This window comes from Sphaerodactylus townsendi, linkage group LG08 (genome assembly GCF_021028975.2).
Source record: "Sphaerodactylus townsendi isolate TG3544 linkage group LG08, MPM_Stown_v2.3, whole genome shotgun sequence".
Lineage (NCBI taxonomy): Eukaryota > Metazoa > Chordata > Lepidosauria > Squamata > Sphaerodactylidae > Sphaerodactylus > Sphaerodactylus townsendi.
This window is the reverse complement of record NC_059432.1, coordinates 15,193,707-15,221,426: the sequence shown is the minus strand read 5'-3', so window position 1 is coordinate 15,221,426 and position 27,720 is coordinate 15,193,707. Positions and strand designations below refer to the sequence as shown.

Here is a 27,720-nt window from a genome sequence, read left to right as displayed (position 1 = left end):
CAACTGCTCTTCCCTGGTGTAGAAAAACCCTCGCCTAACCTTAAGGGCGGAACGCAGCTTCGCAAAGCGTAACTGCGCATGCCCGTTCCCTTCACCCAAACTGTGAGTGACGCATTCCGCCTGCCAGAGAGGGCGGCAAAGCGCTGCTAGGTCGCAGCCTACAAAGTCTCGCGAGACTACACCCCGGCTGTGAGCCACAACTCTCGCCTGCCGGAAGGGGCAGCAGAGTGCTGTTGTTAGGAGGATGCCTACAAAGTCTCGCGAGAGTTCCTCCCTTTTTTCCTACCATAGACACCCATTCCTTTCTCTTCCGTGAAGGACCCGTTGCTGTCACCACCTCGTTCGAGGAAACGACAGAAAAAATTATCATTATTGCCCTTCAGCTCGCTCAGGTGAGTCAGAATGCGGAGACCGGATGTGACCTCACGCGGGCTCTCATTATGGGAGCGGTCTGGCCAGGTCAAACCATGTCCTCCTGGGCGATGCATCATAACGCCTGGTGTCGTGGGGAGTTGGGGTCCAGCTGATTTTGAACTTGGCACTGTTGATAAATGGGATGCATTGAGCCACTAGATACGTGCAGTTCTTGGGTGGTCAGAACCGCTGCATGCTAAGGAGGAGACCCTGCACACACCCCAAAACATAAATAGGTCAATTTAATATAGAGTGAAATAAGATGTTAATTACATATATGCAAAAATTCTAGCACAGTGATGGCGAACCTATGGCACGGGTGCCAGAGGTGGCACTCAGAGCCCTCTCTGTGGGCATGCACATAGTTCATCATGAGGGGGGGGGGCAATTCCCCCCCCCCCCCATCTAGGCTGGCCTGGGCCGCTGGGCTCGATTATTAGCATTAAACCTAAAACCTAGTTTTGGGGAAGCAGTATAGGTAACCCTGTTAAGCACTGTTAAACCCCACTGATTTTCATGCAAAAAACTAAAGCACGATCCTTTATCTGGGAGTAAGCTCGATTGCTGGCAATGTGGCTTGCTTCTGAGTACACCCTCCTAGGGTCGTGATTCTCCCGTTGGAAGAGTTGCATGGTTGCTTCAAAGCAAAGCCAACTACTACCACCAAGCTTACTCCCAAGTAACACACGCCTCAAAGCCAACCATTTTTTCTAAACTAAAACCTCACTATTCAGGTTAAATTGCCGTGTTGGCACTTTGCAATAAATAAGTGGGTTTTGGGTTGCAGTTTGGGCACTCGGTCTCAAAAAGGTTCGCCATCACTGCTAGCAGTTCCTGTGATGTAAAGTGGCACATCCACAAGGCACGCTGATACACGTGTGCATAAAATAGTCCAGTCGTGGATAAGATATGTGTCGTACAAGGTGGTGAACTAAGCACTGTCCACAAATCCAGCCACTGCTGTCTGAAAGAGGTACAATGAAGCTCCTGGCGCATACTGACTGCAACAGAAAGGCTCTGTGTGGGCTCTTCTGAAAGGAGATTTTTGCAGCGATTCTCCAGACCAAGTAAAACAATGAATGAAAAAGCTGTCCAGTTTCGAAACGCGCTCTGTGGCAAAATCCATGTTTTCAATTTGTGCCTTTTTCAGTGGAAAACTGTATAGGCGTTACTATTGCACAGGCCTCGATTTAATCCTGCGATACAACAGCAGAAAACTGTCAGCCGTGATCCCGACCAGGCTAAGTCCTGTGAGCTAGAGCATAGTAAGATTGCAAGGCTTTGCGTGTTAAAGAGGAGGCTGTGTCATCTCTGTAGGTGGGGAATTGCATAGTCCCCCCACCCGTCCGCATTATGTGGTTCTGCACCCGGTTTGTTTTCGTGGAACTTGTGTCTATTACGTAGGTGACTTCTGCCTATGCTTTCTGTTTCCAACCACTCTGTGAGCTACATTTGTCAGCAAATAAGTGACTACTAAATGGAACTTGTGTGTTTATTTATCCGTGTGTTTATCTTGGGGGCCAGTGGTGATAGGAAATGTTCTCTTAAATTTGTAATTCATTGAGCATTAAGATCAGTTTTATTGTTATTTTATTTGCTGTGTGATTTATGTTTTTGCTGTTGCTTCCTATTTTTGTGTATGTTTTCATGTGGGTAAAAATTAATATATATATTTTTAAAACATTGGGGGTCAGCAGATGATAAGGTGCCACTGCTTTAGAGTTGTTTCTTGGACTTATACTTTTGCTTGCGTTTTATATGTTGTATTGGTTTGTCACTGAAGAGTTGTTTTTATTTTTGTTGTGAACTGCCCTGAGCCTTGCTTTTCTTTACCCAAGGGTGATCCTAAGCCGTCATGTTTGTTCTCCCCTCTGTTTTTGCCTCACAACAACCTTGTGAAGTCGGTTTGGCTAAGGCAGTGGTGGCGAACCTATGGCACGGGTGCCAGAGGTGGCACTCAGAGCCCTCTCTGTGGGCACGCACAGACAGAGTTGCCCCCTCACACACATCTAGGCTGGCCTGGGCCACTGGGCTCGATTATTAGCATTAAACCTAAGACCTAGTTTTGGGAGGCACTGTAGGTAACCCTGTTAAGTACTGTTAAACCCCACTGATTTTCATGCGAATAACTTAAGCACGATCCTTTACCTGGGAGTAAGCTTGGTTGCTGGCAAGGGGGCTTGCTTCTGAGTAAACCTTCCTAGGGTCGTGATTCACCTGTTGGAAGAGTTGCATGGTTGCTTCAAAGCAAAGCCACCGACTACCACCAAGCTTACTCCCGAGTAACGCATGCCTCGGAGCCAACCGTTTTTCTAAACTGAAACCTCAGTATTCAGGTTAAATTGCCACGTTGGCACTTTGCAATACAAAAGTGGGTTTTGGGTTGCAATTTGGGCACTCGGTCTCGAAATGGTTCGCCATCACTGGGCTAAGGAGTGTGACTGGCCCCCGCTTCTGCAGCAGAGTGGGATTCAAACATGGGCCTCCCAAATCCTGTTCAGACACTCAGACCATCTAATTATGCTGGCTGTCCCCAGTCTAATCAAACTTTCTCTCAGTTTTCCTAAGGAATCTCTCCCCCATCCTTCAGTTTGAAGTTTGGAAAAATCAACATACATTTTGTCTTCCCCTGCATATATGTCTTAATGTATCAATTCTGCTGCATGCGACTGTTCTTGTTACTTTTCCCCATAGAAAAGAATGTTCTTGTATGTGTTCATTTGCTGAACAGTAAGTGCCCTGAAAACTCTTCTTGGCTCAGAACTGTTGCTTGTCTGCTAAGGCAATAAAGTGGGAAGTTGTCAAACTGGTTGTAAAGCTTAAGAAAGTCGCTCTGTTCATCCCTCAGGCATGTTCATGAAGGTATACATTATCTTTAGGCACAAATTCATGTCCGAAATCTTCAGATGCACTCAGAACTTGAGGGTCTGTATGCCAATAAAGGCTTGTGTGTGTGTGGGTCTGTTGCATTCGTCTTTGTGCTGGAATAAACTCCTGCATGCTGTCTTAAAAAGCAGTTGCTTTTCTAGGGTGAAGAAATGCTGTGGAAAGGCTTAACAAGAGAAGGAAAAGGTTACTTCCTGGCTAATAAGGAGGAGCTTGCTAAACTTGTGCTATGTTAATGGTTTCATTTCTCAATCCCTATTGTGTGGCATCTGCCTCTAACTTTCTACTAAAGGAGTGGCAGGAAATAGCAGATATTCCTATAGAGAGAAAACAATTACCGCAGCAGCTGGAGAACAGTAACACCTTAGAACTATTTTGCAATTAGGAGCTAGAGTTTAAAAGTCTGAGGAGTCGTGGAGCCAAAATTCCAATTAAAGCAGCAACAAGGTCACTCTGGCTTCACCCAAGTTGTTTCATAATGCAATCAGGTGATAGCTCATTGATAAGTTTTGTAGTTGTTCAAGACTACAGGGTTTAGTCCAGTTGACTTCTGTAATTCCAGCCAGAGTCTCTTGTTCAGGATAGCTAATTTCTGGGCGTTATGATTAAAGAGGACTTGACCTGGGCCGTACAGACTGCCGTGGCGGTTAAGAAGGCCCAGCAAAGACTGTACTATCTGAGACTTTTAAGGAAACAACAACTGGATGGAAAACTCCTGGTGTCCTTTTACCGCTGTGCTATAGAGAGTGTCTTAACCTACTGCATCTGTGTATGGTTCTCCAGTTGCACAGAGGCAGATAGGAGGCGCTCCAAAGGGTGATCACTACTGCTCAGAGGATTATCGGCTGCCCTCTCCCCTCCTTGGAAGAACTCTACAATTCCCAAAGCCTAAAAAAAGCCCAAAATATTCTGAGAGACCTGTCTCATCCAGCACACTCTCTTTTTGAACTATTACCATCCGGCAGACGATACAGGTCTATCAAAACTAGGACAAAGAGGCTTAGAGACAGCTTCTACTCTAGAGCTGTGGCTATGCTAAACTCTGCGGCTTCATGTTGATGTGTTTGGGGCTGTGTAGGGATGGGTGGAGGAAGGGGAAAGTGAGGATGGGGTATGAGTCTGAAATTGTGTGCATCGAGGAATGCTGCTGTAAATTTCGTTGTGCGTGCACAGTGACAATAAAATGCTTTTGCTTATGCTAATGACATTCTGTATTCTTGTGACAAAAAAGATGCTCTCTGTGGTTGTGTGATGTTTCAAGCTATTTAACAGTCAGAGCTGGAGGCAGAAACACTGTGATAGTCCCTTGGCTTTGGTTCTTTCTCTTTGACCAGGAACTTGTGTAGCAAAGAAACAGGCTCTTACGGTAGACTGACTGGTTGCTTCAGCATATAGCTGCATAGCAGAAGACCCTTGGTTTTGAGATAATAATCAGTCTCATCTCACGTGCCAAATCTACAAAAAAAGAGGAAAGAAAGAGATTTGGGTCGTATGGATTCTGTTGCTCTTTGAAGTGAGGGGACTGAATTTTCTTTGTGAATTACTGCATGGAACTTACTGCATAGATCTCGAGCTAATACTGTTTTCTAGAGATCAAGCTAATGTCAGCTAAGGAAATTCTGAAACTGTTATCCCATTTAGCAATTCGACAGTATAAAATAATTGTTCCAAAATATTTGCAGGGAGCTTCCACACGTGCCGCAAATTTCAGCTGCAGCAGCCCGAGTTGCATAATGTTCTCTTCGAAGTTGGAGGGAAAGATATTTTAAAAGCAGACTTTGTCCCTGTGTGAACTAGGGAAATTCTGGAATGTGTACGCTAATGCTGCTGGATTTTGGGTCTGCAATCCCACCATATACTGGAACATTCCTTTCTCAAAAGCTCCAGGGGGTTTCCAGCGACAGCTTAAAACAAGAACCAAGAACTACTCTTGTTTTCCATTCGTTTGTTATGTTTTGTGGGGCAAAGAAGCTAAGCGCGCTATTAATCCATTCCAAAATATTTATTGAAAGTTGAGAGGAGCTCTTTTGTTGTGATACCCGCAAGTGGGTTAAATCCTTGGGTGTTTTGTGAGTGATTCCTGGGGCTTTGTTGCAGCAGTTATTTGCTTATGCTTGATACTTTTTCTTGTCTCTGGTATTAAGGATCAAGGTAGCCAGAACAAAATTGTTTTTCCTTCACGATCTTAACCGAAGCATATACATGCAATGGAAAACTGGTGGTAACAAAATAGGTGACCTCTGTTGATGATTCTCTAAGAACATAATCTGATGTTTGTGACTATACAGAGAATGTGGTTTTGGGGCATCGCATGTTTTGAAGGCGGCTCAGGATTTGTATACTATATTTAAAAAGGTTTAAGCTTACAAAAACACCAAAGATACTATTTTGTGATCCTGTGCTATATTTAGATGTATGGCTTCTTAAATTGTTCATGGCAATGGATTGGAGTCTCTGCCTGGGAACAGCCTCTTGTTTGGGGCAAACATTGTTCATTGAGCACAAGAGTTTCCAACAGTTTTTTTTTTTAACTCTTGGTCCACAAATTAGTATAGTATAACAATGTGCAGAGGCAAGCAGACTTCAAAGTTATGGATTAATTGGCTGCTAGATCCCTGGTTTGGGTGCTATCTTTTGTTTGCATTCGCAGTGCTCTACAAACTTAACATGGCTATCCAATTGATCTTGAACATAATACAGGGGTTTTGTTTTTTGCGGCTGGAGTTTTTTCAGTGAATCCCCTAAATTTTATATCTTATTTGTGTGTGTTTACTGTGAAATCTATTCAATCCTCTGCACAAGATTAGTAAAGTCCATTTCTAGCCTATGGGTCGGTTTGCTTAACCTGTATCCTGCAGCAGTGGCGTAAGAGGTTAAGAGCTCGTGTATCTAATCTGGAGGAACCGGGTTTGATTCCCAGCTCTGCCGCCTGAGCTGACGAGGCTTATCTGGGGAATTCAGATTAGCCTGTGCACTCCCACACATGCCAGCTGGGTGACCTTGGGCTAGTCACAGCTTCTCTGAGCTCTCTCAGCCCCACCTACCTCACAGGGTGTTTGTTGTGAGGGGGGAAGGGCAAGGAGATTGTAAGCCCCTTTGAGTCTCCTGCAGGAGAGAAAGGGGGGATATAAATCCAAACTCTTCTTCTTCTTCTTCTTCTTCTTCTTCTTCTTCTTCTTCTTCTTCTTCTTCTTCTGCTTCTGCTTCTGCTTCTGCTTCTTCTGCTTCTTCTGCTTCCTCTGCTGCTGCTGCTGCTGCTGCTGCTGCTTCTTCTTCTTCTTCTTCTTCTTCTTCTTCTTCTTCTTCTTCTTCTTCTTCTTCTATCTGATATACAGCTGCTCCAGTATTTACAATACCGATAAGACAGCTGCAACCGTGCAGCGCTTCTGAGTGTATATTGATATTTGCTTAAATATTATGGTGCGGAGGAGGATGACGTCTAGATAGTGCGGCTATGCTGGTGACGCAAAATCATCCAGAATTGCACAGTTGCAGAACAGCATAGGGAAGGTGACTGTGACTGGCACTCCTAACCTTAAGGCTTAATGCACATCTCCTTGACCTTCTCTGAAAGGAAAGATAGCATGAAACAGGAACATAAAGCTGCAGCAGCAGCTGTTTCTCTTGTGTCTGGTCATAAGGCGCCTCCAGTGTCCTTTAATGCCTTTTGCGAAGCAGAAGTCAGCAGGGAGGCTGTGTTTGAAAATATTAACTTTTAGTCTCCGTACCTTTGACTCCCAAACATGGAATGTAGACAGGAATCTTATGATAAGCTTAAAGGTTAACAAAATGTTGTCAGACCCTTTTGTAGACTGCGGATCACTTTAATAGGTGCAGTAAATAAATCTTCACTAGGAAGATATTTTAAGTAGGAGGATGAGAATGTGAGGTGCAAGAAGTGCTCTGTGAAATTCAGAGGAATTAGAGAAAGTACCGAGACCAGAGGTGGGATCCAGTAGGTTCTCACAGGTTCCCGAGAGTAGGTTACTAATTATTTGTGTGTGCCAAGAGGGGGTTACTAATGGGTGATTTTGCCACATGTTACGCCCCTCCTCTCAGCAGTAGCACACAGAGCTTGAAGCAGTCTAGCAGGAGGTGCACCGGCGTGCGTGGCAGCCTGCGCCTGCGTGCATTCATTTCTCGCCCAAGGACCGGCGCAGCGGCTGCGTCCTTGCCACAGCCCCGCCCAGGAATGCCCTGCCCCCGGAATGCCCGGCCACGCCCCCGTCGTGCCCCGCCCAGCCCCATTGGCGCTACGCCACAGTTTGAATCCCACCACCATGGGAACCTGTTACTAAAATTTTTGGATCCCACCACTGACCGAGACAATTCATTTGTTAACACCTATCATGAGTGAGGATTCCCAGGTGGGGTTTAAACAATACCCTTTATGGATGTCAGTAAGTTCAGCTATACCTCTGTAATTTCCTAGACTACTTTTCTTGAAGTCGGTTGCTTGCCTGTCTTAAAAGTTCTTAGTGGCCCTGCTTTGACTATTTTGATTACTTTCTTAATTTGGTCTTGTATGTGCCACAAGTCTTCTGTTTTATTTGAATTCCTGTAGTGAGTCACAAAGCCAAAGATGTCATGTGTCTGTGTGTTGTCAAGTCACAGCTAACTTACGGGGACCCCTAAGGGTTTTCAAGACAAGGGATGTTTGGAGGTGGTTCATCATTGCATGCCTCTAGATCAGTGGTGGCGAACCTTTGGCACTCCAGATGTTATGGACTACAATTCCCATCAGCCCCTGCCAGCATGGCCAATTTGTCATGCTGGCAGGGGCTGATGGGAATTGTAGTCCATAACATCTGGAGTGCCAAAGGTTCGCCACCACGGCTCTAGGTTGGCTGAGAGAGTTCTGAGAAAACTGACTGGCCCAAGGTCACCCAGCAGACCATGTGGAGGAGTGGGGAATCGAACCCAGGTTCTCCAGATTAGAGTCCACCAGCGCTACACTGCGCTGGCTCTCTTATGAAAGCTTATGCTGGGAAAAAATCCTGTTAAAAGTGCTGAAGGGGCAAACAACATCTTGCTTGCAGCTGCAGGAACACAGCTACCCCTTTGAAACTGTAAACATGTGATATCAAGAGAAGTGCAGTATATTGATGTTGAAAAAAAAAGCATTGTGTTTTTCAAGATCAACTGTGTTGCTGCTGGCTGGGCCATTATTATGCCTACTTTCATGTTGTGCTTTTCATTCTGCTTCATTAGTAACCTTCAGGTTGTTAGTGTTTGATGAGACTTGTAGGCAGCAGTCTCTTAGAAGCTTTGGACATCTGCCAGTTATACACTAGAAAACATACTTAAAATTCCTGTCTGCCAGCAGCAGTGGCGTAGGAGGTTAAGAGCTCATGTATCTAATCTGGAGGAACCGGGTTTGATTCCCAGCTCTGCCACCTGAGCGGTGGAGGCTTATCTGGGGAATTCAGATTAGCCTGTACACTCCCACACACGCCAGCTGGGTGACCTTGGGCAAGTCACGGCTTCTCGGAGCTCTCTCAGCCCCACCCACCTCACAGGGTGTTTGTTGTGAGGGGGGAAGGGCAAGGAGATTGTAAGCCCCTTTGAGTCTCCTGCAGGAGAGAAAGAGAGAGAGAGAGAGAGAGAGAGAGAGAGAGAGAGAGAGAGAGAGAGAGAGAGAGAGAGAAAGAGAGAGAGAGAGAGAGAGAGAGAAAAGGGATATAAATCCAAACTCTTCTTCTTCTTCTTCATCAAAAGCTTCCTGTGGAGAGTTAGTCCACTCAGAGCTCATTGAAATAAATAAGGTTAGACTCAAGTAATTCTGGATAGGATTGTGGTATCAGATGTGCAGGCTACCAATGAGGTGTTTTTTTTTTTAATCTAAGAGGCAACTCACCAATCATTTAGATGTGTAAAATCAAGTTGGCTGGAATGGAATTTAACAAGAGTGGAAGACGTAGAAGTTTTTCCAAAGTTAATTTTGAGGAATGGAATTTATTTCCAACCTTGGAAATTGAAGTGTATTCCTCCATGGCTCTACCTTGGGTGGTTGAGAGAGGACCGAAGTATGAATTGCATGAGCTGAGATAATGTTAAGAACACAATAAACAGATATTTATGAATAGAGAGCAGCTGACGAATTTGGGAGCGCATTTATGATAGCGTTTATCTGCAGTCGCAGAGAATACATTCTTCGGAAGAGTATCTATGGTCTGTTTTCTTCAGAAGAAATATGCAGAGGACCTGGCTGTGCAGATCGATGTTTCAAGTTGAAATCTCCCCTCGTACGCCGTGACAAAATCATTTAGCATTGGCCTGTTCAGGGGAGCGTACAGCTGCTCTCGTTGTTTGCCCTAAATCTGTTGTGTAGTTTCGTTTTCCCCAAATCCGTCCTTGTTGTTTGGACGAAGACAGGTAGCTTATGCAAGAAGTGCTGTGGGATCCATTGCAACATGTTGTGGTCTTGTGGTTGGAACCCGTGCATGAATGGGAGCATGTTTTTGCAGGTAAAAACAAGCCACCCATTGATGAACTGACTGTGCACCTGCATTAGGCAGAGAAGATAGTCATCTAAGCGTTTTCTAAACATTCCTGGCTGATGCTTCTAAAAACACTGGATACCTTGAACAACAGCTGCTACATTAGACCGCAGTATGTTAATGTATGTGTGGTGGTGATGGAAAGGGCTGCCAAGTCACAACCAACCCCTCACGGGCATTTCAAGGCGAAGAGACAAACAGGGATGATTTGCCATTGCCTGTAGTGTCGCCACCCCGCACTTCCTTGGTGGTCTCCCATCCAATTATTAACCAGGGCTGATCCTAAGAACATAAGAACATAAGAGTAAGCCAGCTGGATCAGACCAGAGTCCATCTAGTCCAGCTCTCTGCTACTCACAGTGGCCCACCAGGTGCCTTTGGGAGCTCACATGCAGGATGTGAAAGCAATGGCCTTCTGCGGCTGTTGCTCCCGATCACCTGGTCTGTTAAGGCATTTGCAATCTCAGATCAAGAGGATCAAGATTGGTAGCCATAAATCGACTTCTCCTCCATAAATCTGTCCAAGCCCCTTTTAAAGCTATCCAGGTTAGTGGCCATCACCACCTCCTGTGGCAGCATATTCCAAACACCAATCACACGTTGTGTGAAGAAGTGTTTCCTTTTATTAGTCCTAATTCTTCCCCCCAGCATTTTCAATGAATGCCCCCTGGTTCTAGTATTGTGAGAAAGAGAGAGAAATTTCTCTCTGTCAACATTTTCTACCCCATGCATAATTTTATAGACTTCAATCATATCCCCCCTCAGCCGTCTCCTCTCCAAACTAAAGAGTCCCAAACGCTGCAGCCTCTCCTCATAGGGAAAGTGCTCCAGTCCCTTGTTTAGCTTCCAAGAGCTGACGAGATCAGGCAAGCCTGGGCCGTCCAAATCAGAGCAGTGATTGTGTGTCGCTTATCTCTGTTTTTCAGTGGATGCCAATTGTGGTGGTTTTGTGACATGAAGCTGCAATTTTTTTTCATGTTGAGGATTCGGGCATCTGGTCAGATTGCTTGCCACTTCAGAAATGGGCATGAAACTTAAATACTGTGTAGCTGCACGAGGTGATCTGGCCATATGCAGATTATGGAAACCTGGACTTAACAAGTGTGCTGCATCTGATTTGGAGGAGGGGGTTACACTTGTATGTCTATAAATTGCTCTAAAATAGTTTTTTGGGGGAAGAAGGCCAGTTCTATGCCACCTCCCCTCCCCCATCCTGTGTATGGAATATCTAAAGCTGCTTCTATTCAGTCAGATTATTATTTGGGCTCGAGCAGAGTATTGTCTACTGTGACAACAGTTCTCAGACAGAGTAGCCCTATTGTTTGAGATTCTTTTAGCTTGAAGAGTCTAGAATTGAACTTTGTGTGTGCAAAACAGGTGCTTGACCTCCGGAGCCCTTTAAAAGAACAGGCTGTGCTGCATCTCATGTTTTGAAGTGTGCATGGGGCCGTGGTGGCGAACCTTTGGCACTCCAGATGTTCTGGACTACAATTCCCATTAGCCAATTGGCCATGCTGGCAGGGGCTGGGGGGAATTGTAGTCCAAACCATCTGGAGTGCCAAAGGTTCGCCACCACTGGCATAGGGTTACAGTCTCTATAAGGCCCCTTTCGCACATTTAGAATAATGGACTTTCAGTCCACTTTCAATGCACTTTGCCACTGTGCGGAATAGCAAAATCTACTTGCAAACAATTATGAAAGTGGATTGAAAGTGCATTATTCTGCATGTGCGGAAGGGGCCTAAGTATAAGATCAGGCTGAGACAAACCTACGAAATCCAAGCTCGAGTCGCACCAGTGTTCTGTGGAGATCAGTATGGTCTTCTCCTAACTTGAGATATCTGGGACCTTGTGGTGCAGGTGCTCCATTGATGTAACCCGGCCCCTTTCCCAATCTAGGACCACACTGGCAAAACCGTAAGGCGCACCGAGGGTCAGGCTTCCGGATTCCGCCAGATTCACAGGAATTCAGCAGCCGTGCACAGTCGGCTTCGGAGTCTGTCGAGGGGCCAGTCAAGTGACTTGGTTTGTGCAATAAATATAAGGGGTAACTTCAGTCCCTCTGAAAACTCTGGAGCAGGATATGGAGGCAGGTTATCCCCTCCTTCAGGCGCAAGGTTTCTGGGGTGTTGGAATGCACAGGACTGTTTCAGACTGCAGGGCCAGGTGACTGCTATTACTTTTTAAAATACTTACCTGTGTTCAGAGATACCCATGCAAGTAGACAACTAGCACAACCATCATCCCTTCTGAGCTACTTTTCTACTGGCAGGAAGTGTGTGGTTTGTAAAAAATAAAGCAGCCCCCCCAATGGAATCAACAGTCTAGCCAAGGGCTGAAGGCTTCCCCTGTTTATTCCCTAATGTAGCTGTTTTGCTGTGACTCTTTGCTTCTGAATCGAGATCTGATACAGACATGAAGTTTGTGCAAAAAGGGTGGTTGTATCTCTGCTGGCGCTGGGGCCACCTAGGGAAGGAGGGAGGGACTGCCAAGCCGAGCAGGACAAAGGCGGCTGCGACTGGAGGGCGCTTTTGTGAGTCCTGAAACTATTAATCTCCAATTCAGGGCCGTCCAGATGTTCATAGGGTACGCTGCCCATCAGCTCCTGCCAGCAGGGGCAATGGGCAGAGCTGATGGCAATTGCAGTCCTGGAGGGCCATAGGTTGGAGACCCCTGTCAAAGGTGCCCAACTCTGGCCCTCCAGGTGTTCACGGACTACGAACATCAGGCGTTCGTGGCCCGCAGTTGCCATTAGCTCTGTCAATTGGCCATGCTGGCAAAGGCTGATGGGAATCGTAGTCCATGATGAGCCTCCGGAGGGCCGTCGTGCTGCGCCTGGCTCCCCACCTCCCCTCTGGCCAGTCGCCTGGCTCTTCCTCTGGCGCAGACGTGCAAAGCCGAGTCCCAGCTGTGGCGGCCGCGGCCACGTGTGCGCGGAGGGGGCGGTGGGCGGAGCCAGGAGCCACGCAGGCGCATTTAAAGCCGCCGCCGCCTGCGCCTTCCTGCTCGGGCTTTCTTGGCTTGTAGGAGGCGGCTGGCCGGGCGTCCTTCCTTCCTTCCGAGCAGGCGGACCGAGAGCGAGGTAGGCCGGGGCGAGAAAGGGGATCCAAGCGCCCTTCAAGGGGGAAGCCCCATTGCAGGAGCCGGTTGCTAAACACCGGCTGGGGACTTTGCCCTGCAAGGTGCAGCCATGCAGCGGGCGCGGGGGGGAGGGGGAATTGCAGAGCCGCTTACTCTTGAGTAAACGTAGGGATCTCCTGCAGAAGAGCCTCGGGTTTTCATTTCTCGCTGGGGCACTTTTGCACCCAAACTCCTGGCTGGTTTGGAAACGGTCGAACTGGTGCCCGTGCCGCTTAAAGGCAGTTTCTGTGCTCAGGTTTGCCGGATTTTTTTTTTTGTAATAAGGGGATCTTTTCTTTTAAAGAAAAATCGGAGGCGATTTATAATCTTGATGTAAAATCCTTGGAGTTAGCAAGGCTTGGGTAGGCTGTTGGCAAGTTGGAAAGCATGCTTTTATTTTTCTGAATGGCATTTCCCGGGGGCGCATGTCTTTCATTAACTGTAATTGAGATTGATTTTAGATCTGGTTGTGTGTATCACTGGGCTGAATAAATTGCAGGTTGGCTACCCCTCCCCCCCTCCCCCAAATCCATGCAAATGTAATGCAAGCGTTTAAAATTGTTGAACCCCAGAAGCAAAACAGTATAAATACTCACTCTTTTGTTTCCTTTTTGGTACAGATCTACACATGATACGTATCTGAACGTACATGTTTTAATAGGTTCTGTCCTTTAATTTGTGCTGTCCTTTACTTTGTTTACCTTGTGACCCTAATACAGTCAGTCAAGTATTTATTGTTTGAGCCATTGGCTATAACAACACAGAGATACATGCAGTTAAAACAGTAACTTAGTTAAAACAATAATTTAAATTAAAACAATAACTTAGTTTTACATTAAAATATAAATTATTTGTATTCGCAATCTCTAAATGAAAATGCCCCATCAAATACTTTCCACGTCAGATGTTTTTGCAGCTGAAACGCAGACCTGTAACAGAATCCTACAGCTCTCGGTTTTGGTTAACAAAAACAGAGCAAGTTTCTAGTCCATATGGTTGCAGAGGACTCTCAAAAACGCGACAGCCTTTGCTAAAGCTGTCCAAAACAATCCAGAATTGCACCCAAAGGCTTGCTTGCAACTGTCTTAAAGTGACAATGTCACTCAGGGCTAACCTAGGTAACTAACCTACAAAGTCGCCTCACTCAGTGGGAATTGTACAAGCACGTGTCACACAGAATGTGTTTTTTTATATTATACATTTATGTTTATGGATACCGTTGATGACTCACTTTATGTATGATTATTGTGAATGCAGACTTATGTGTTTTTCCGAATTTACTGTGTAACTGAGCCCTTTCCGAATTTACTGTGTTTACTGAGCCCTTCGGGGATAGGGCAGTATACCAAATTTAATAAATAAAATAATAATGATAATAATAATAATAATAATAACAACAAAACATAAAGCAGTTTTGGTTTGCTTTGGGTTGCCTGTTGCATCTACTCACTCATCTTTATTAGGGTGGATTTGCTAAAGCTGTAGCTCAGGGATCTTCAAACTATGGCCCTCCAGATGTTCATAGACTACAATTCCCATCAGCCCTACCACTTGGCCATGCTGGCAGGGGCTGATGGGAATTGTAGTCCCTGAACATCTGGAGAGCCATAGTTTGAAGACCCCTGCTGTAGCTGATGGAAAGCAGCGCTGCCAATTGTGCTTGACTCCTGTCCTCTTACTCTTTATTTGCCTCTTATTCTTTTTCTACCCCTTCTCCTCACTCCTAGCCCCCAGCTTGCAGTTATGCATATTGCAATACTAGTAAACTAGCCCCAGTTGACTATAGGGAGTAACTTTAACCCTTTCCCCTCACAGGCTGGTTGGTTTGTTTTTGTTTGCATGCCCAGGCAGCCTGCTTTCACATGGAGGGTGGACCTCTTAGCCTTGCAGGCTGGTCTAGTTCACCAAGATTTATTATATGACCATGTATCTGGTGGAATTACTGTAGGAAAGCAATGTTAATTCAGGAGATGTCAGGAAGTACGGCCTTAACTGGGACACCTCCAGGCTAACCTGATCTCAGCAGAGTTGGTTGGCCCTGGCTAGTGTTTGGATGGGAGACCACCAAGGAATACCAGGGTTGTGACATGGAGGCAGGCAATGGCAAACCACCTCTGTCATCTCTTGCCCTGAAAACCCTACTCGGGCGTCATAAGTCTGCCAGAACTACTTGTCCCTAGCTGCAAGCATAACTTAAATGCAGCCTGAGCATGGCGAGAAAGCATGAAGATAAGCAGTACCAGTGACATAACCAACCTAGGCTCAGTTTGTCTGTGGCGTCTCCCCACCCCGCAAAATTGCCACTGAGCCTATGCAATATTGCTTGTTCCTTGCCTGATGGGCAAGTAGCTCTTGAAGGCGAAGGTTGTGGTGCTGTCAGAGACTGGACACAGAGTCAATAACAACACAACAACCTTTATTAGGCATATTAAAATAAGCTCCAGAGCATTACAGACATTTCTGAAGTACAGATCAAAAGTAAATTCAAAACACAGACAGATAAACTGTAACTAGCATTGGACGTTACTTAGAAATTTCTGTCACTTGTAAAAGAAATTTTGCTACTTTTTCCAAGAGTATTATTTAACAAAAGCTCCACAACAGAGTTGTCAGAGTCTCTTTCAGATTTGTCTAAGACCCGCCCAGGAGAGAAATTCCTAATACCCACCTATCTCGGACAGTCAAATATGATGTGAGCAAGAGTCTCCACTTGGTTTTTACAGTGTGGACAGACCCGATCCTGGAGAGGGATAGATAGGTCGCGACCCTTTGTAATGGCCGACACAGAGTCCACAAATGGAGTTGTCAAGTCAGTGCGCCCCGTAAATGTCATTCCAGTGACCTTTGGAGAATGCAAAATCACTTCCCTATTCCACTTGGCAGCAAAGTTTCCAGCTCCACTCGGCAGAAATCCCCGGCTTGTTCTGCCCCTGCTCGCACACGTCGAGGCCGAGTGTTGGTGGTTTGGCTGCCGTCCAGGGCCTCTAGCCCCAGGGAACTGTGACCCTATGAGGGAAAACTGTCATGCAGAAGTTGGTCATGATAAGAGAGGCAGCCAGGAGGACCTTTAGATTCTGGCTGCGAATTCATTTTCTCTCAGACTGTAATTCCCTGGTCCACCGTCTGCTCTCTGACACCCATTCCAACCCCTGGTTTTCCATAATTGAAGAAAAAATGGCCTCTATTGGACTGTCAGTGGATTCACTTTGCCCCTTGTCCTATTCAGAAGCTTATAGGAAATTAAAAGGTCAACTATTGGATAGAGAGTTCTCTACCCTAATCACCGCAGCCAAGAAAACCTGTTCCCCCCTGTATTTTTCTCTCCCATTGGAACGGGGCCACTTGGCACACTACCTGTATTGCTTAATAAACCCTGTTCAAAGGAGAGCCATAATGCTCGCCAGGTTCAATGTTATGCCTTCTGCCTTGTTGCATGGCAGATTTAATAAGCAAGAAAAGGCTAAAAGATTGTGCCCATGTAACGACGGCTCAGTTGAATCTCTGGCCCACCAATTACTACACTGTCTCAGATTCAAGGAAATCAGATCCAAGTATGTGAATCTTACTCCTTTACGACACCCCCCATCTCCCCGATTTAATTAGATTACACTACTTGTTGGACAACCCTGATCCTTCTCTCTGTATGATAGTGGCAGACTTTCTCCTGGAAATTACCAAACGCCAGTAGATTTCCTTCGACCTAACATTTATTTTCTGTTTTGTATATGCTTTTTAATCCGTTTTTATTGTTGTTGTACTGTTGTCTATGCCAATAAAGGCTTGCTTGAGAGGCAGCCAGAAGCCCTTTTTGAGAAAAGAAGGGCTGCTACCCACAGCACAGCTGAAGCAAAACTCAGGCAGGAAGGGGAAGGCAGCCAAAATGGCAAAAGCTTTGGGTTCCATGCCCTGTGAGGGGCGGCTTAGGGAGCTAGGTATGTTTAGTCTGGAGAAGAGAAAGTTAAGGGGAGACACAATCGCCATGTTTAAATATTTGAAGGGACGTTATGTTGAAGATGAAACAAGCTCGTTTTCTGGTGCTGCAGAAACTAGGGCAGTGGTGGCGAAACTATGGCACGGGTGCCAGAGGTGGCACTCGGAGCCCTCTCTGTGGGCATGTGCACACAGAGTTTGTCATGTGGGGGTGGAAAATCACCAACCAACCCCCCCCCCCCCACCACCACCACATCGAGACTGGCCTGGGCCACTGAGCACAATGTGCAGGCACCACGGTGAGCAGGGAGGGACTTCCGGATGCGCCAAAGCGGGCCTACGAAGGTGCCTGTGCTCCCAGTGGCTGTTGCCTGAAGGGGGTGCAGAGGAGGCAGAGATGCTAGAGAGGCACAGAGCAGTGTGCGTGGGACTTGCTGGAGGCTAGAGCAGGCTGGCCCCTACTCGAGCGGGTGGGGCGGAGGAAGAGGGAGCCAACCGTTTTTTTCTAAACGAAAACCTCAGCATTCAGGTTAGATGGCCGGGTTGGCCCTTTGCGATAAATAAGTGGGGTTTGGGTTGCAATTTGGGCACTCGGTCTCAAAAAGGTTCACCATCACTGAACTAGGGCAGGGAGTCATGGGAGTCATGGGTTCAAGCTGCAGGAAAAGACATTTCACCTAAACACTAAGAAGAACTTCATGACAGTCAGGGCTGTTTGATCGTGAAATGCTCTGCCTTGGAGTCTGGTGGGGTGCCCTTCTTTGGAGGCTTTTAAACACAGCCTGGGTGGCCATCTGTCAGGCGTGCATGATTGTGATTGTGTCTTCCTGCATGGCAGGGGATTGGACTGGATGATCCTTGGGGTGTCTTCCAATTCTGTGAGAGCCACAAGCAAATTTTGACCCTCAAGCCACCACAGTGGCACAAATGACAGCTCGTCTCGTGCGGCGGCATTTGCCATTTGCAGTGGGCACCTGGTAGGCAATCTTACGTGTGTCTGTTTTTCAGAATTGTCCAGGATGAGCCCAGCCCAGGAGAGCCCTTCCTGCAGTAAGGAGCCTCTCGCCAAGTGCCTTCGGGCTAAGAAGGATCTGGAGGTGGCAATCGCTGGCATCATCCAGGCAGAGCAGCAGGTTAAAGACAACTGGAAAGAGGTATGTGAAGTGCGACAGCAGCAAACCAGCTGGCCTCTGAATTATTTCCGGAGGCCTTCTCAATGCTTCTCTGTGTGTTTATTATCACAAAAGAGCCCGGGCTTCCTGCTCTAATAGTTGTAGGAGCAGCAGTGGCGTAGTGGTTAAGAGCAGATGCACTCTAATCTGGAGGAACCGGGTTTGATTCCCAGCTCTGCCGCCTGAGCTGTGGAGGCTTATCTGGGGAATTCAGATTAGCCTGTACACTCCCACACATGCCAGCTGGGTGACCTTGGGCTAGTCACAGCTTCTCGGAACTCTCTCAGCCCCACCTACCTCACAGGGTGTTTTTTGTGAGGGGGGAAGGGCAAGGAGATTGTAACCCCTTTGAGTCTTCTTACAGGAGAGAAAAGGAGGATATAAATCTAAAACTCTTCTTCTTCTCCTTCTCTAAAGTCATTCTCCGTGGCTGACCTGGTTATGCAGAATAAAAACAAATGCCAGGAGGTCCAAAGTGTTGTGACAGAAGTTTGTTTTGTTTGTTTATTTCCTGCATAATTATTGCCCACCCGTCACTAAAGTCCCTCGGCAGGGTACCATCATAAAACATCCCATAAAATGTAATCATATAAAGCCATCCTAAAATCTCCTTAAAAAAACACCCCACTGCCTCAAAACACCTAACAAGCACCAGGAGAGGAGTTGGTGGGCGCTGCTCTGGGACTCTTGGCTTAAATATTTATTTATTTATTCATTTAATATATTTTTAGACCGTCCTTCCCAGTAGGCTCAGGGCGGTGAACATCATAATTAAAAAACATAAAATAAAACATAAAACAGTAATTCAGTCTATAATTTGAAACAATCAATATGGTGACAGTTCCCTCCCCAACCCCCCCATCCCACAGGGGGGGCCCCAGGATATGCGCGAGGTCTGATGAAACTATCCCATTTGCTGGCCAAAAAGCCTGGCGGAACAGGTCCGTTTTACAGGCCCTGCAGAAACTGTGAAGGTCCCGCAGGGCCCTGGTCTCCTTAGGGAGCCTGTTCCACCAGGTAGGGGCCAGGGTTGTGAAAGCCCTGGCCCTTGTTGAGGCCAGCCGGATCTGTTTTGGGCCGGGGACTTCCAGCAGACACTCCTCCAAGGATCGGAGGGCCCTAGCGGGGCAGTATGGGGAGATGTGGTCCAGATATGCAGGCCCAATGCCGCTAATAGCCTAAAAGGTCAAAACCAGTACTTTGAAGATGGCCCGGAACTCGATGGGCAGGCAATGTAGATGGTATAAGACCGGAGTGATCTAGTCCCGGCACGACGTTCCCATCAGTAATCTGGCTGCTGCATGTTGCACGAGTTTCAATTCCCGGACCATCAACAAAGGCAGGCCAGCATAGAGCGCGTTAACAATAATCTAATCTGGAGGTGTTTTGTAGAGGCAGTGACCAGACCTGACCCATTCCCCCCCACCCTTGCAGGTCAAAGCCCAGATTAACAGCTGCATCAGCCGTCACCTGGAGTGCCTGCGCAGCCGGGAGGTGTGGCTCCTGGAGCAGGTGGATCTCATCCAGCAGCTGAAGGAGGAGGCGCTGCAGCAGCAGGCGCAGCAGCTCTACTGGGTAAGGTCTTGGGAGTGCGGTCCGGGTCTGGGTTCGGGATACAGGTGGCGGAGCCTTGAGCCTGTGACCGCTGTAGCAGCCACAGCTCTGCCTCTCGGCTTCATCGATGGAGTTCTTGGAGGAGCTCACAGGAATCGTTTGTTGTTCTTGTCTCTCAGTTGTTGGGACAATTCAACTGCCTCATCCACCAGCTGGAGCAGAGTCACAGCAACGACCTCGCCAATCAAATTTCAGTGTGCTTGGAGAGGTAAGTGCTTCTGCGAGAGTCAGGATGCAGTTCAATGTAGCAAAATGTAGCAAAATGCAAAGTGATGCACATAGGGGCAAAAAATCCAAACTTCACATACAAGCTACAAGGGTCAGTGCTATCAGTCACAAACCAGATTTGGGCGTCTTAGTTGATAGTTCCATGGGAATGTCAACTCAATGCATGGCAGCTGTGAAAAAGGCAAACTCTATGCTGGGGATCATTAGAAAAGGAATTGAGAATAAAACTGCAAAGATTGTCATGCCCTTATATAAAGCAGTGGTGCGACCGCACTTGGACTACTGTGTCCAGTTCTGGTCGCCGCATCTCAAAAAGGATATTGAGGAGATAGAAAAAGTGCAGAGAAGGACAACAAGGATGATTGAGGGACTGGAGCACCTTCCCTATGAGGGGACTCTTTAGTTTGGAGAGGAGGCGGCTGAGGGGGGATATGATTGAAGTCTACAAAATTATGCATGGGGTAGAAAATGTTGACAGAGAGAAATTTTTCTCTCTTTCTCACAATACTAGAACCAGGGGGAAGAATTAGGACTAATAAAAGGAAACACTTCTTCACGCAACGTGTGATTGGTGTTTGGAATATGCTGCCACAGGAGGTGGTGATGGCCACTAACCTGGATAGCTTTAAAAGGGGCTTGGACAGATTTATGGAGAAGTCGATTTATGGCTACCAATCTTGATCCTCCTTGATCTGAGATTGCAAATGCCTTAACAGACCAGGTGATCGGGAGCAACAGCCGCAGAAGGTCATTGTGTTCACCTCCTGCATGTGAGCTCCCAAAGGCACTAATTGAGCCCTCTCACCCGAGTAACAGAGGTGCTGAGACTGAATGGACTCTGGTCGGTACAGTCCGAAACTGAGCTTGTTCTTATGTTCTTAATGGCTATTTGCTGTTGGACTCTGAATTATTTCAGTCCAGTGGGCTGTGCGATTGCATGCGGTTTGTAAGAGGTCGCAGCTTAAGATAAACTAAACAAGAGGTGTCCAACGCTGGAGAGGCTCAAGGACTACAATTCCCATCACCCCCTGCCAGCATGGGAATTGTAGTCCACCAACCTCTGGAGGCCCAGAGCTGGACACCCCCAAGCTCAACCATCGCTAATTTTTTGAAATCTGTTTCAAACCATGAACCCGTGATTGTAAAGATTGTGCTTTTAGGAAAAGGAACACAATGACACAGGGATCTGGTTTTGGTGCTATTCGATAAATTTTCCAGCACCCAGGAGGGTCATTTCTCCTCTTTTTCAGACCAAAATGTGTTATTACACCTGAGTTCTGGTGGGGTCAGTTTAACTTGTTTGTACTAATTGTGGCTCCATCCACTTGGAGCTGGGGAAAGAGTTTTATTGTATTCATGACGCGTCTGTTTTTTTAAAACGTTTTTTGAATACTTGGCCCTGCAGATTGGGTAACTTGACACTCCAACCAGAAGAAACTTCCACCTTGAACTTTGAGGCCGACGTGGCATTTCTTCGCCAGGCTATCACATCTTTTGGCTCGATTAAAACCATGGTGAGTGCAGGGTGGGAAGATGCGTTCCAGAAATTCAGGGGTGTTATGTAGAATCCCAGTATGGATGGAGAAGGATCCAGAGAGCTGCCTCGATTCACCCAAATACTTAAATCCGAGCCTGACGCATTCCTGACTTCAAAATGTTGACGTTACAAACCTATTTTTATTACTTTCTTCTTCCAACTTTCTGCGCTTTGAAAGCAATTGTGGTTTTTGTGGGGAGTTGGTGTGTGAGGAAAAACGTGGAACCGCTTCCAAAGCTCTGGCGTCCCTTTTTAGCTGTTCGTGAGAAATCAAACCAAAATTAAACCCATACAAAATTACCTGTTAGCTATTCAGACATTCTCTTGCTCGTGTTCCATTAGGACAGTAGGAGCTTCTCAGTTATAACTATTCTATGTAGTTATTTTTAAATGGAGTATCACAATTGATTTTTTACCTTAACAGATTTCTGACAAAGAAGACTATGCCCCGTGGATTTCTGTGCAGAATTCCCTTGGGAAGGCCAAAGCTGAACAGGTAGAGTTAAAAAGGTTTCTTGCAAATTCAGTTAGACATTCCTAATTGCTCTTCCAATGATTTCTCTGTGTCTCGTGTGGTCTTGACTGGGAATGTACTATGAGACATGTTTGGTGTGACACTGCCTTATAACAGTTCAATAACTATGTAGTGTTTGGAACTTGAATATTGGCTAATGACTGGAGCATTCAGAGATTTAAGTGGTCCGTCAGCTAGTGCATTTCAGCATAGATAGAAATATTTAAGCATGCTAGGTGCAGTTGAAAAGGGAAATAGAATTTTTCTGATTCCAAAAATGTTCTTTCACACATGTGAGAGTTCTCTTCATAAAGGTATATTTTAAATTCTGGTGGTGCTTTCACCCTCTAGCTCAGTGATGGCGAACCTTTTTGAGACCGAGTGCCCAAATTGCAACCCAAACCCCACTTATTTATCGCAAAGTGCCAACCCGGCAATTTAACCTGAATGCTGAGGTTTTAGTTTAGAAAAAACGGTTGGCTCCCTCTTCCTCCGCCCCACCCGCTCGAGCAGGGTCCAGCCTGCTGTAGCCTCCAGCAAGTCCTGCGTGCACCACTCTGTGCTTCTCTAGCATCTCTGCCTCCTCTGCGCCCCCCGCTCAAGCAGCAGTCACCTGGAGCACAGGTACCAGGCCCTCCAGCCGAGTCCTCCCTGCTCACCGCAGTGCTTGCACATCGTGCTCAGTGGCCTAGGCCAGCCTAGATGTGTGTGTGTGTGTGGGGGGTAATTTTCCACCCCCACATGACGAACTCTGTGTGTGCGTGCCCACAGAGAGGGCTCCGAGTGCCACTTCTGGCACCCGTGCCATAGGTTCGCCATCACTGCTCTAGCTTGTGTTTTACCCCTGGCAACTTTGAACTAAACTTGTAACACAAACTTGCTTTTTGTTTTGCAACAGCAGAAGCCGGCCTGCCCTCTCTCTGAGTGGCTTCTCGGAAGCAAGCCTGACAGTGCCTGTCTTACTCCATATATTCCCAGCAGCAACTTTGAAGACTGGCTTTTGAAATCGGACAAGCCGGAGGCCAGCCAGGTACAGCCTCTTAGCTAATTTAACTTCATTTGACTGGAGATTTAACTCCGTTAATTCCAGTTGGGAACACGGATGCCTTATGCATGCCGTTTAAGGGTCTGATGTGCAGGTGGAATATATTTACTGATTTTCATAATTTGACTCGTGCTGCCAAGACAACCTGTTCTCCGACTACATTATTAATCCCATGCGAGCGTGGAATTATGGCAGCATATCTTCGTCTGCTGATTAATCCCACCCAGAGGAGAGCCTTGGCTACTGCAAGATGTAATGTGCTGCCATCAGCTCTCCTGGAGGGAAGATTTAAGAATATAGAACGTTCTAAAAGGGTTTGTTCTTGTGATCTGGTTACAGTTGAAACACTTGACCATTCTCTGTTTGTATGCCCTAAATATGATAAGATACGCATGAAATATATGAATTCTATTTTCTTGCAATGTTCTCAGTGGCATGAGTGATACCCAATCTCCCGAACAGCTCTGATGTGCTCTTTTGTGAAACTGTTGCAAATTTTATACTGGAAATTAGTAATTTTAACTGTATTTCTTAACCTTGTTTTGTTTTAAAATTTTGTCCTGTTTTATATGGCAATAAAGGCTTGTGTTGTTGTATATTTACTGAATGTTATTAAATGTTTGGATTGTTTACTTTCGTTGTCAGGAGTTGAAGTCTTCCAAAGCTTGTTACTTGGAGCAAGCCTGGGGAAGTCTGAAAGACTTGGAGAACTGGCTCCTGCAGAACCAGCAAAGAGACGTATCCGAGAGAAGAGATTCCCGGCAGCGCAACCTCTCCACCTCCACCGTCAGCTCTTCCTTTTCCATCGAAAAGATAGATGAACTGGAGCTCCTGGAACCAGAAGACATGGATCTTTCTGATTGGCTGCTTACCTCTTCCGAATCAGACCCGACCGAAACCATCTCGAATGAAAAATGGAAGCACGTGTTAAAGCCTTTTCGGGACGAGTACAACATCAGCGATTGGCTCGTCGGTGCAGATTCCTGCAATAACTGTTGTGGCAACCAAGCCAAAGGGGTCGAGATAGAAAACCTCGGAAATCTCAAGTGCCTCAGCGACCACCAGGAGGTGAAGAAACCTTCCTCCAACGATGCCTGGCTCCTGCAACCGCCTTTCAGAGTACAAGAGGTGTGCAAAGCTAACGAGCCGTGCGCTAGCTTTTCCGAGTGCGTGTGTGACGAAAACTGTGAGAAGGAAGCTCTGTGCAGATGGCTTCTTCGGAAAGAAGGCAAGGATAAAAATGGCGTCCCGGTGGCAGGTCAGGCCTCCAGCCCAACTGCCAAGTCTGGAGAAAACACCGCCGCTGTAAACATCTGGCTCCACCCCTCTCGACAACTGACGGAAGAAGAGCTGGCCGCTCCCGCCACGAGAGGAGACGGCGCAGAGATGGCAGCGGAGCCGCTGAAAGAACTGCTCGAGACGCCGTTGTCTACTTGGCTGCTGCAACCCGAGGGCAAGCCACTGAGCATGGAGGAGAAGGCAAGCCGGGAGAGAGCCGAAGTGAGCGGAAAGAGTTCGTTGCTTGATCTTCTAGCCCCCTTCCACCTCCCTCTGAACGTCAACAACTGGGTGTTGTCTGCACAGAGCACAGAAGCCGCCAGCCAGCCTCCAGTGGAAGATAAATGGCTGCTACGGAAGAAAGCACACGTATGTATATGTCCTTAACCCTTGACTGCCCTTGCTGCTTTTCAAAGTTAGTGGAACTGCATAAAGTATATATTCAGTAGCAATTCTGGGTTTCTTGCAAAATCCAGGTTGAGACTTGTTTCCTTCAGCATAACTTCATAGTCTGGGATACGTGATGAAGAAAGCTGTTTGGGGAGGCAGCTGAACAGGTAGATCTCTCACACGTGCACTCTTTTCGCCCCTTTAGGAGTACGGCCTTCCTACAGTTTGTGATCTATTTGCCTGCATGAAGCTGAACGGAGATAGAGAAAAATGGCTCTATCAGACTCCTTTACAGGTAACTAACTGACTATATTGATAGAGAACTTAACAGTTGAAACCTCCTCCTTCTATTTATTACACTATGTGCCGAATTCCAGGACTTCAGATAAGTCTCCTTCAAACATAATTTTGGTACCGGAATATACATTCTTGGCAGCCGGTGTTCACTCCTTTTGCCCCACGTCTGTTCGCTTGATCTCTGTGCCAGAGGAATTTGAAGCAGTCATTTGACCCTACAATTTTGTCAGACTACTAAACTGCAATTTTTTGGAACATGGAATCTGGGGGGAGGGTGTGTGTGTGTCCTGCAACACATTACTCTGGGGTGGGGAAAATGGGATGAGTAGCAGCTCAGAACACTTGTTTAGGAAGGCTTGAGATCCAGTACAGTAGGTGGCCTTGCTGTTTACAGGGTAATCCCGTACAAACCTACCCCATTTTCAACACTGTTAACATGTCTGCAGTGCTCAACAGGGGCGCTGTAGGTCCCACCAGTAGGTCTAGCAGGCCACCTCTTGCCTTGAAAACCTCATGCAGTTGCCATGAGCCAGTTGTGGCTTAACACCCCCCCCCCCCTCTGATGGGAACCTGCCTAACTTGGTGACCCAATAAGATGTGCTGTGCAGCATTGTTTTCTTGTACTGAATATTCACAGTAGAAGAGAGTTGCAGGCATATTGGCTGAAATGTGGGGTATTGTGGGGTATTTATTTATTTATTTATTTTTTTCGATTTATTATACCGCCCCATCCCCGTAGGTATGATGGAAGTGTTATCTGGTTCTGTTGTGCATTTACAGAGGATGGCAAACTTTATTATTATTATTATTATTATTATTATTATTATTACTAACTAACTAACTAACTAACTAACTAACTAATTAACTAATTAATTAATTAATTAATTAATTAATTAATTAATTAATTAATTAAAGTATACCACCCTATCCCCAAAGGGCTCAGGTGTACAGATAAAACATCAGCTAAAAACATACATATAATTAAAACAACAGTCATATCTTAAAGCATCGCCTTAAGCATCGCCCTTACAAAATAATGGGTCCTGATGGTATTAGGACCCATGGGGGTAAAGAGGAGGGGGCAGGGGCACCCTCAGCGGCCGCTCTCTCCAAAGGCCCGGTGGAACAACTCAGTCTTACAGGCCCTGCGGAAATCCCCAAGGTCCCGCAGGGTCCGGACAGCTGGAGGGAGAGTGTTCCACCAGCCCGGCGCCAGAGCCGTGAAGGCCCTGGCTCGAGTGGAGGCCAGCCGCATCATTGAGGGGCCGGGGACCTCCAGTAAATTGGCCTCTGCTGAGCGCAGAGGTCGAGTTGGGACATATGGGGTAATGCTGTCCCGAAGGTACGAGGGTCCCAGGGCGCGCAAGGCCTTAACCATGGTCCACTGCAGAGTGTAACAGCATACCTAAGGCGTGGTGGGAAAGGGTGCCCTACTGTTAATGTGGTCTGTGGAGGTGATCTTGGGGTCATGGGAAGAAGGGTACCTGCCAGATTCTTCAAACTAGTGGCATGGGTGTGGTCTGCCTTGCGGTAGCAATGCCAAAAGGCTCCAGAGGCAGCCCCTGAGCTTCTTCGCTGGGGTGAGGTCCTCTCCTCTGGTTTAGACGAAGGGTGTTTCATAATTTGCAGTTAAAATAATGTACATGAAAGAGCCAGCGTGGTGCAGCGGTTAACGTGTCAGACCAGGATCTGGGAAACCCTGGTTGGGATCCCCACTCTCCCACGGAAACTTGCTGGGTGACTTCAGGCCAGTCATACTCAACTCAGCCTTGACCCTATCAAATTCGAGGCAGGCCAATCACCTCTGGACGTCTGCCTTGAAAAACCTTTGGAGTCAACCTAAGTCAGCTGTGATTTTATGGCAAAAAAGTATGTAAAATGGTATGTTAAATTTTGCCAAGAACATCAAGGTCTTGGTCGTTACAAATATCAACAGTAAAAAAATATTCCCAGTGACCTGTGGCTACAACTGTTGCTGTTCACTTTCAGTTGTCTTAACGCTGACTGTTTTTGGATTGTGTTCTCTCTAGATGTGAAAAGCCCGAAGCATTCCAAACTAGTCACTTTCTGCTGATTGGCGCACATTCAAACCGAGTGATTGAAGTCTGCTGCGTTTGTGTGTTTTTAAGCTGGTCTGTGGGGGGGGGGGGGGGTGGGGGGGGGGGGGGGGTGGGGGGGGGGGGGGGGGGTGGGGGGGGGGGGGGGGGGGGGGGGGGGGGTTTTGGGGGGGGGGGGGGGGGGGGGGGGGGGGTTGGGGGGGGAGGGGGGGAGGGATTGGGGGGGGGTGGGGGTGGGGGGAGGGGGGGGTGGGGGGGGGGGGGGGTGGGGGGGGGGGAGGGTGGGGGGGGGGGGGGGTGGGGGGGGGGGGGGGTGGGGGGGGGGGGGGGTGGGGGGGGGGGGGGGTGGGGGGGGGGGGGGGTGGGGGGGGGGGGGGGTGGGGGGGGGGGGGGGTGGGGGGGGGGGGGGGTGGGGGGGGGGGGGGGTGGGGGGGGGGGGGGGTGGGGGGGGGGGGGGGTGGGGGGGGGGGGGGGTGGGGGGGGGGGGGGGTGGGGGGGGGGGGGGGTGGGGGGGGGGGGGGGTGGGGGGGGGGGGGGGTGGGGGGGGGGGGGGGTGGGGGGGGGGGGGGGTGGGGGGGGGGGGGGGTGGGGGGGGGGGGGGGTGGGGGGGGGGGGGGGTGGGGGGGGGGGGGGGTGGGGGGGGGGGGGGGTGGGGGGGGGGGGGGGTGGGGGGGGGGGGGGGTGGGGGGGGGGGGGGGTGGGGGGGGGGGGGGGTGGGGGGGGGGGGGGGTGGGGGGG

At 47.8% G+C, this 27,720-nt stretch overlaps 1 protein-coding gene across 3 annotated transcripts; it reads left to right on the top strand.

Annotated features, from left to right (window-relative positions):
* The first annotated feature begins 273 nt into the window (after positions 1 to 273).
* NCOA4 (nuclear receptor coactivator 4) lies at positions 274 to 27,062 on the top strand. Of its 3 annotated transcripts, none has more exons than XM_048506988.1 (10): positions 274 to 392; positions 17,859 to 18,004; positions 19,457 to 19,597; positions 19,756 to 19,844; positions 21,270 to 21,378; positions 21,826 to 21,897; positions 22,814 to 22,945; positions 23,606 to 24,607; positions 24,834 to 24,923; positions 26,956 to 27,062. In XM_048506988.1, exons 2-10 carry the CDS (start codon positions 17,870 to 17,872, stop codon positions 26,959 to 26,961), a joined length of 1,776 nt encoding a protein of 591 aa, XP_048362945.1. In that variant the 5' UTR covers positions 274 to 392; positions 17,859 to 17,869; the 3' UTR covers positions 26,962 to 27,062. The 3 variants fall into 3 exon arrangements, with proteins under 3 accessions (XP_048362945.1, XP_048362946.1, XP_048362944.1); XM_048506989.1 differs by lacking the exon at positions 274 to 392 and adding an exon at positions 12,756 to 12,882 and having other exon boundaries at positions 22,817 to 22,945; XM_048506987.1 differs by lacking the exon at positions 274 to 392 and adding an exon at positions 12,756 to 12,882.
* Positions 27,063 to 27,720: the final 658 nt, after the last annotated feature.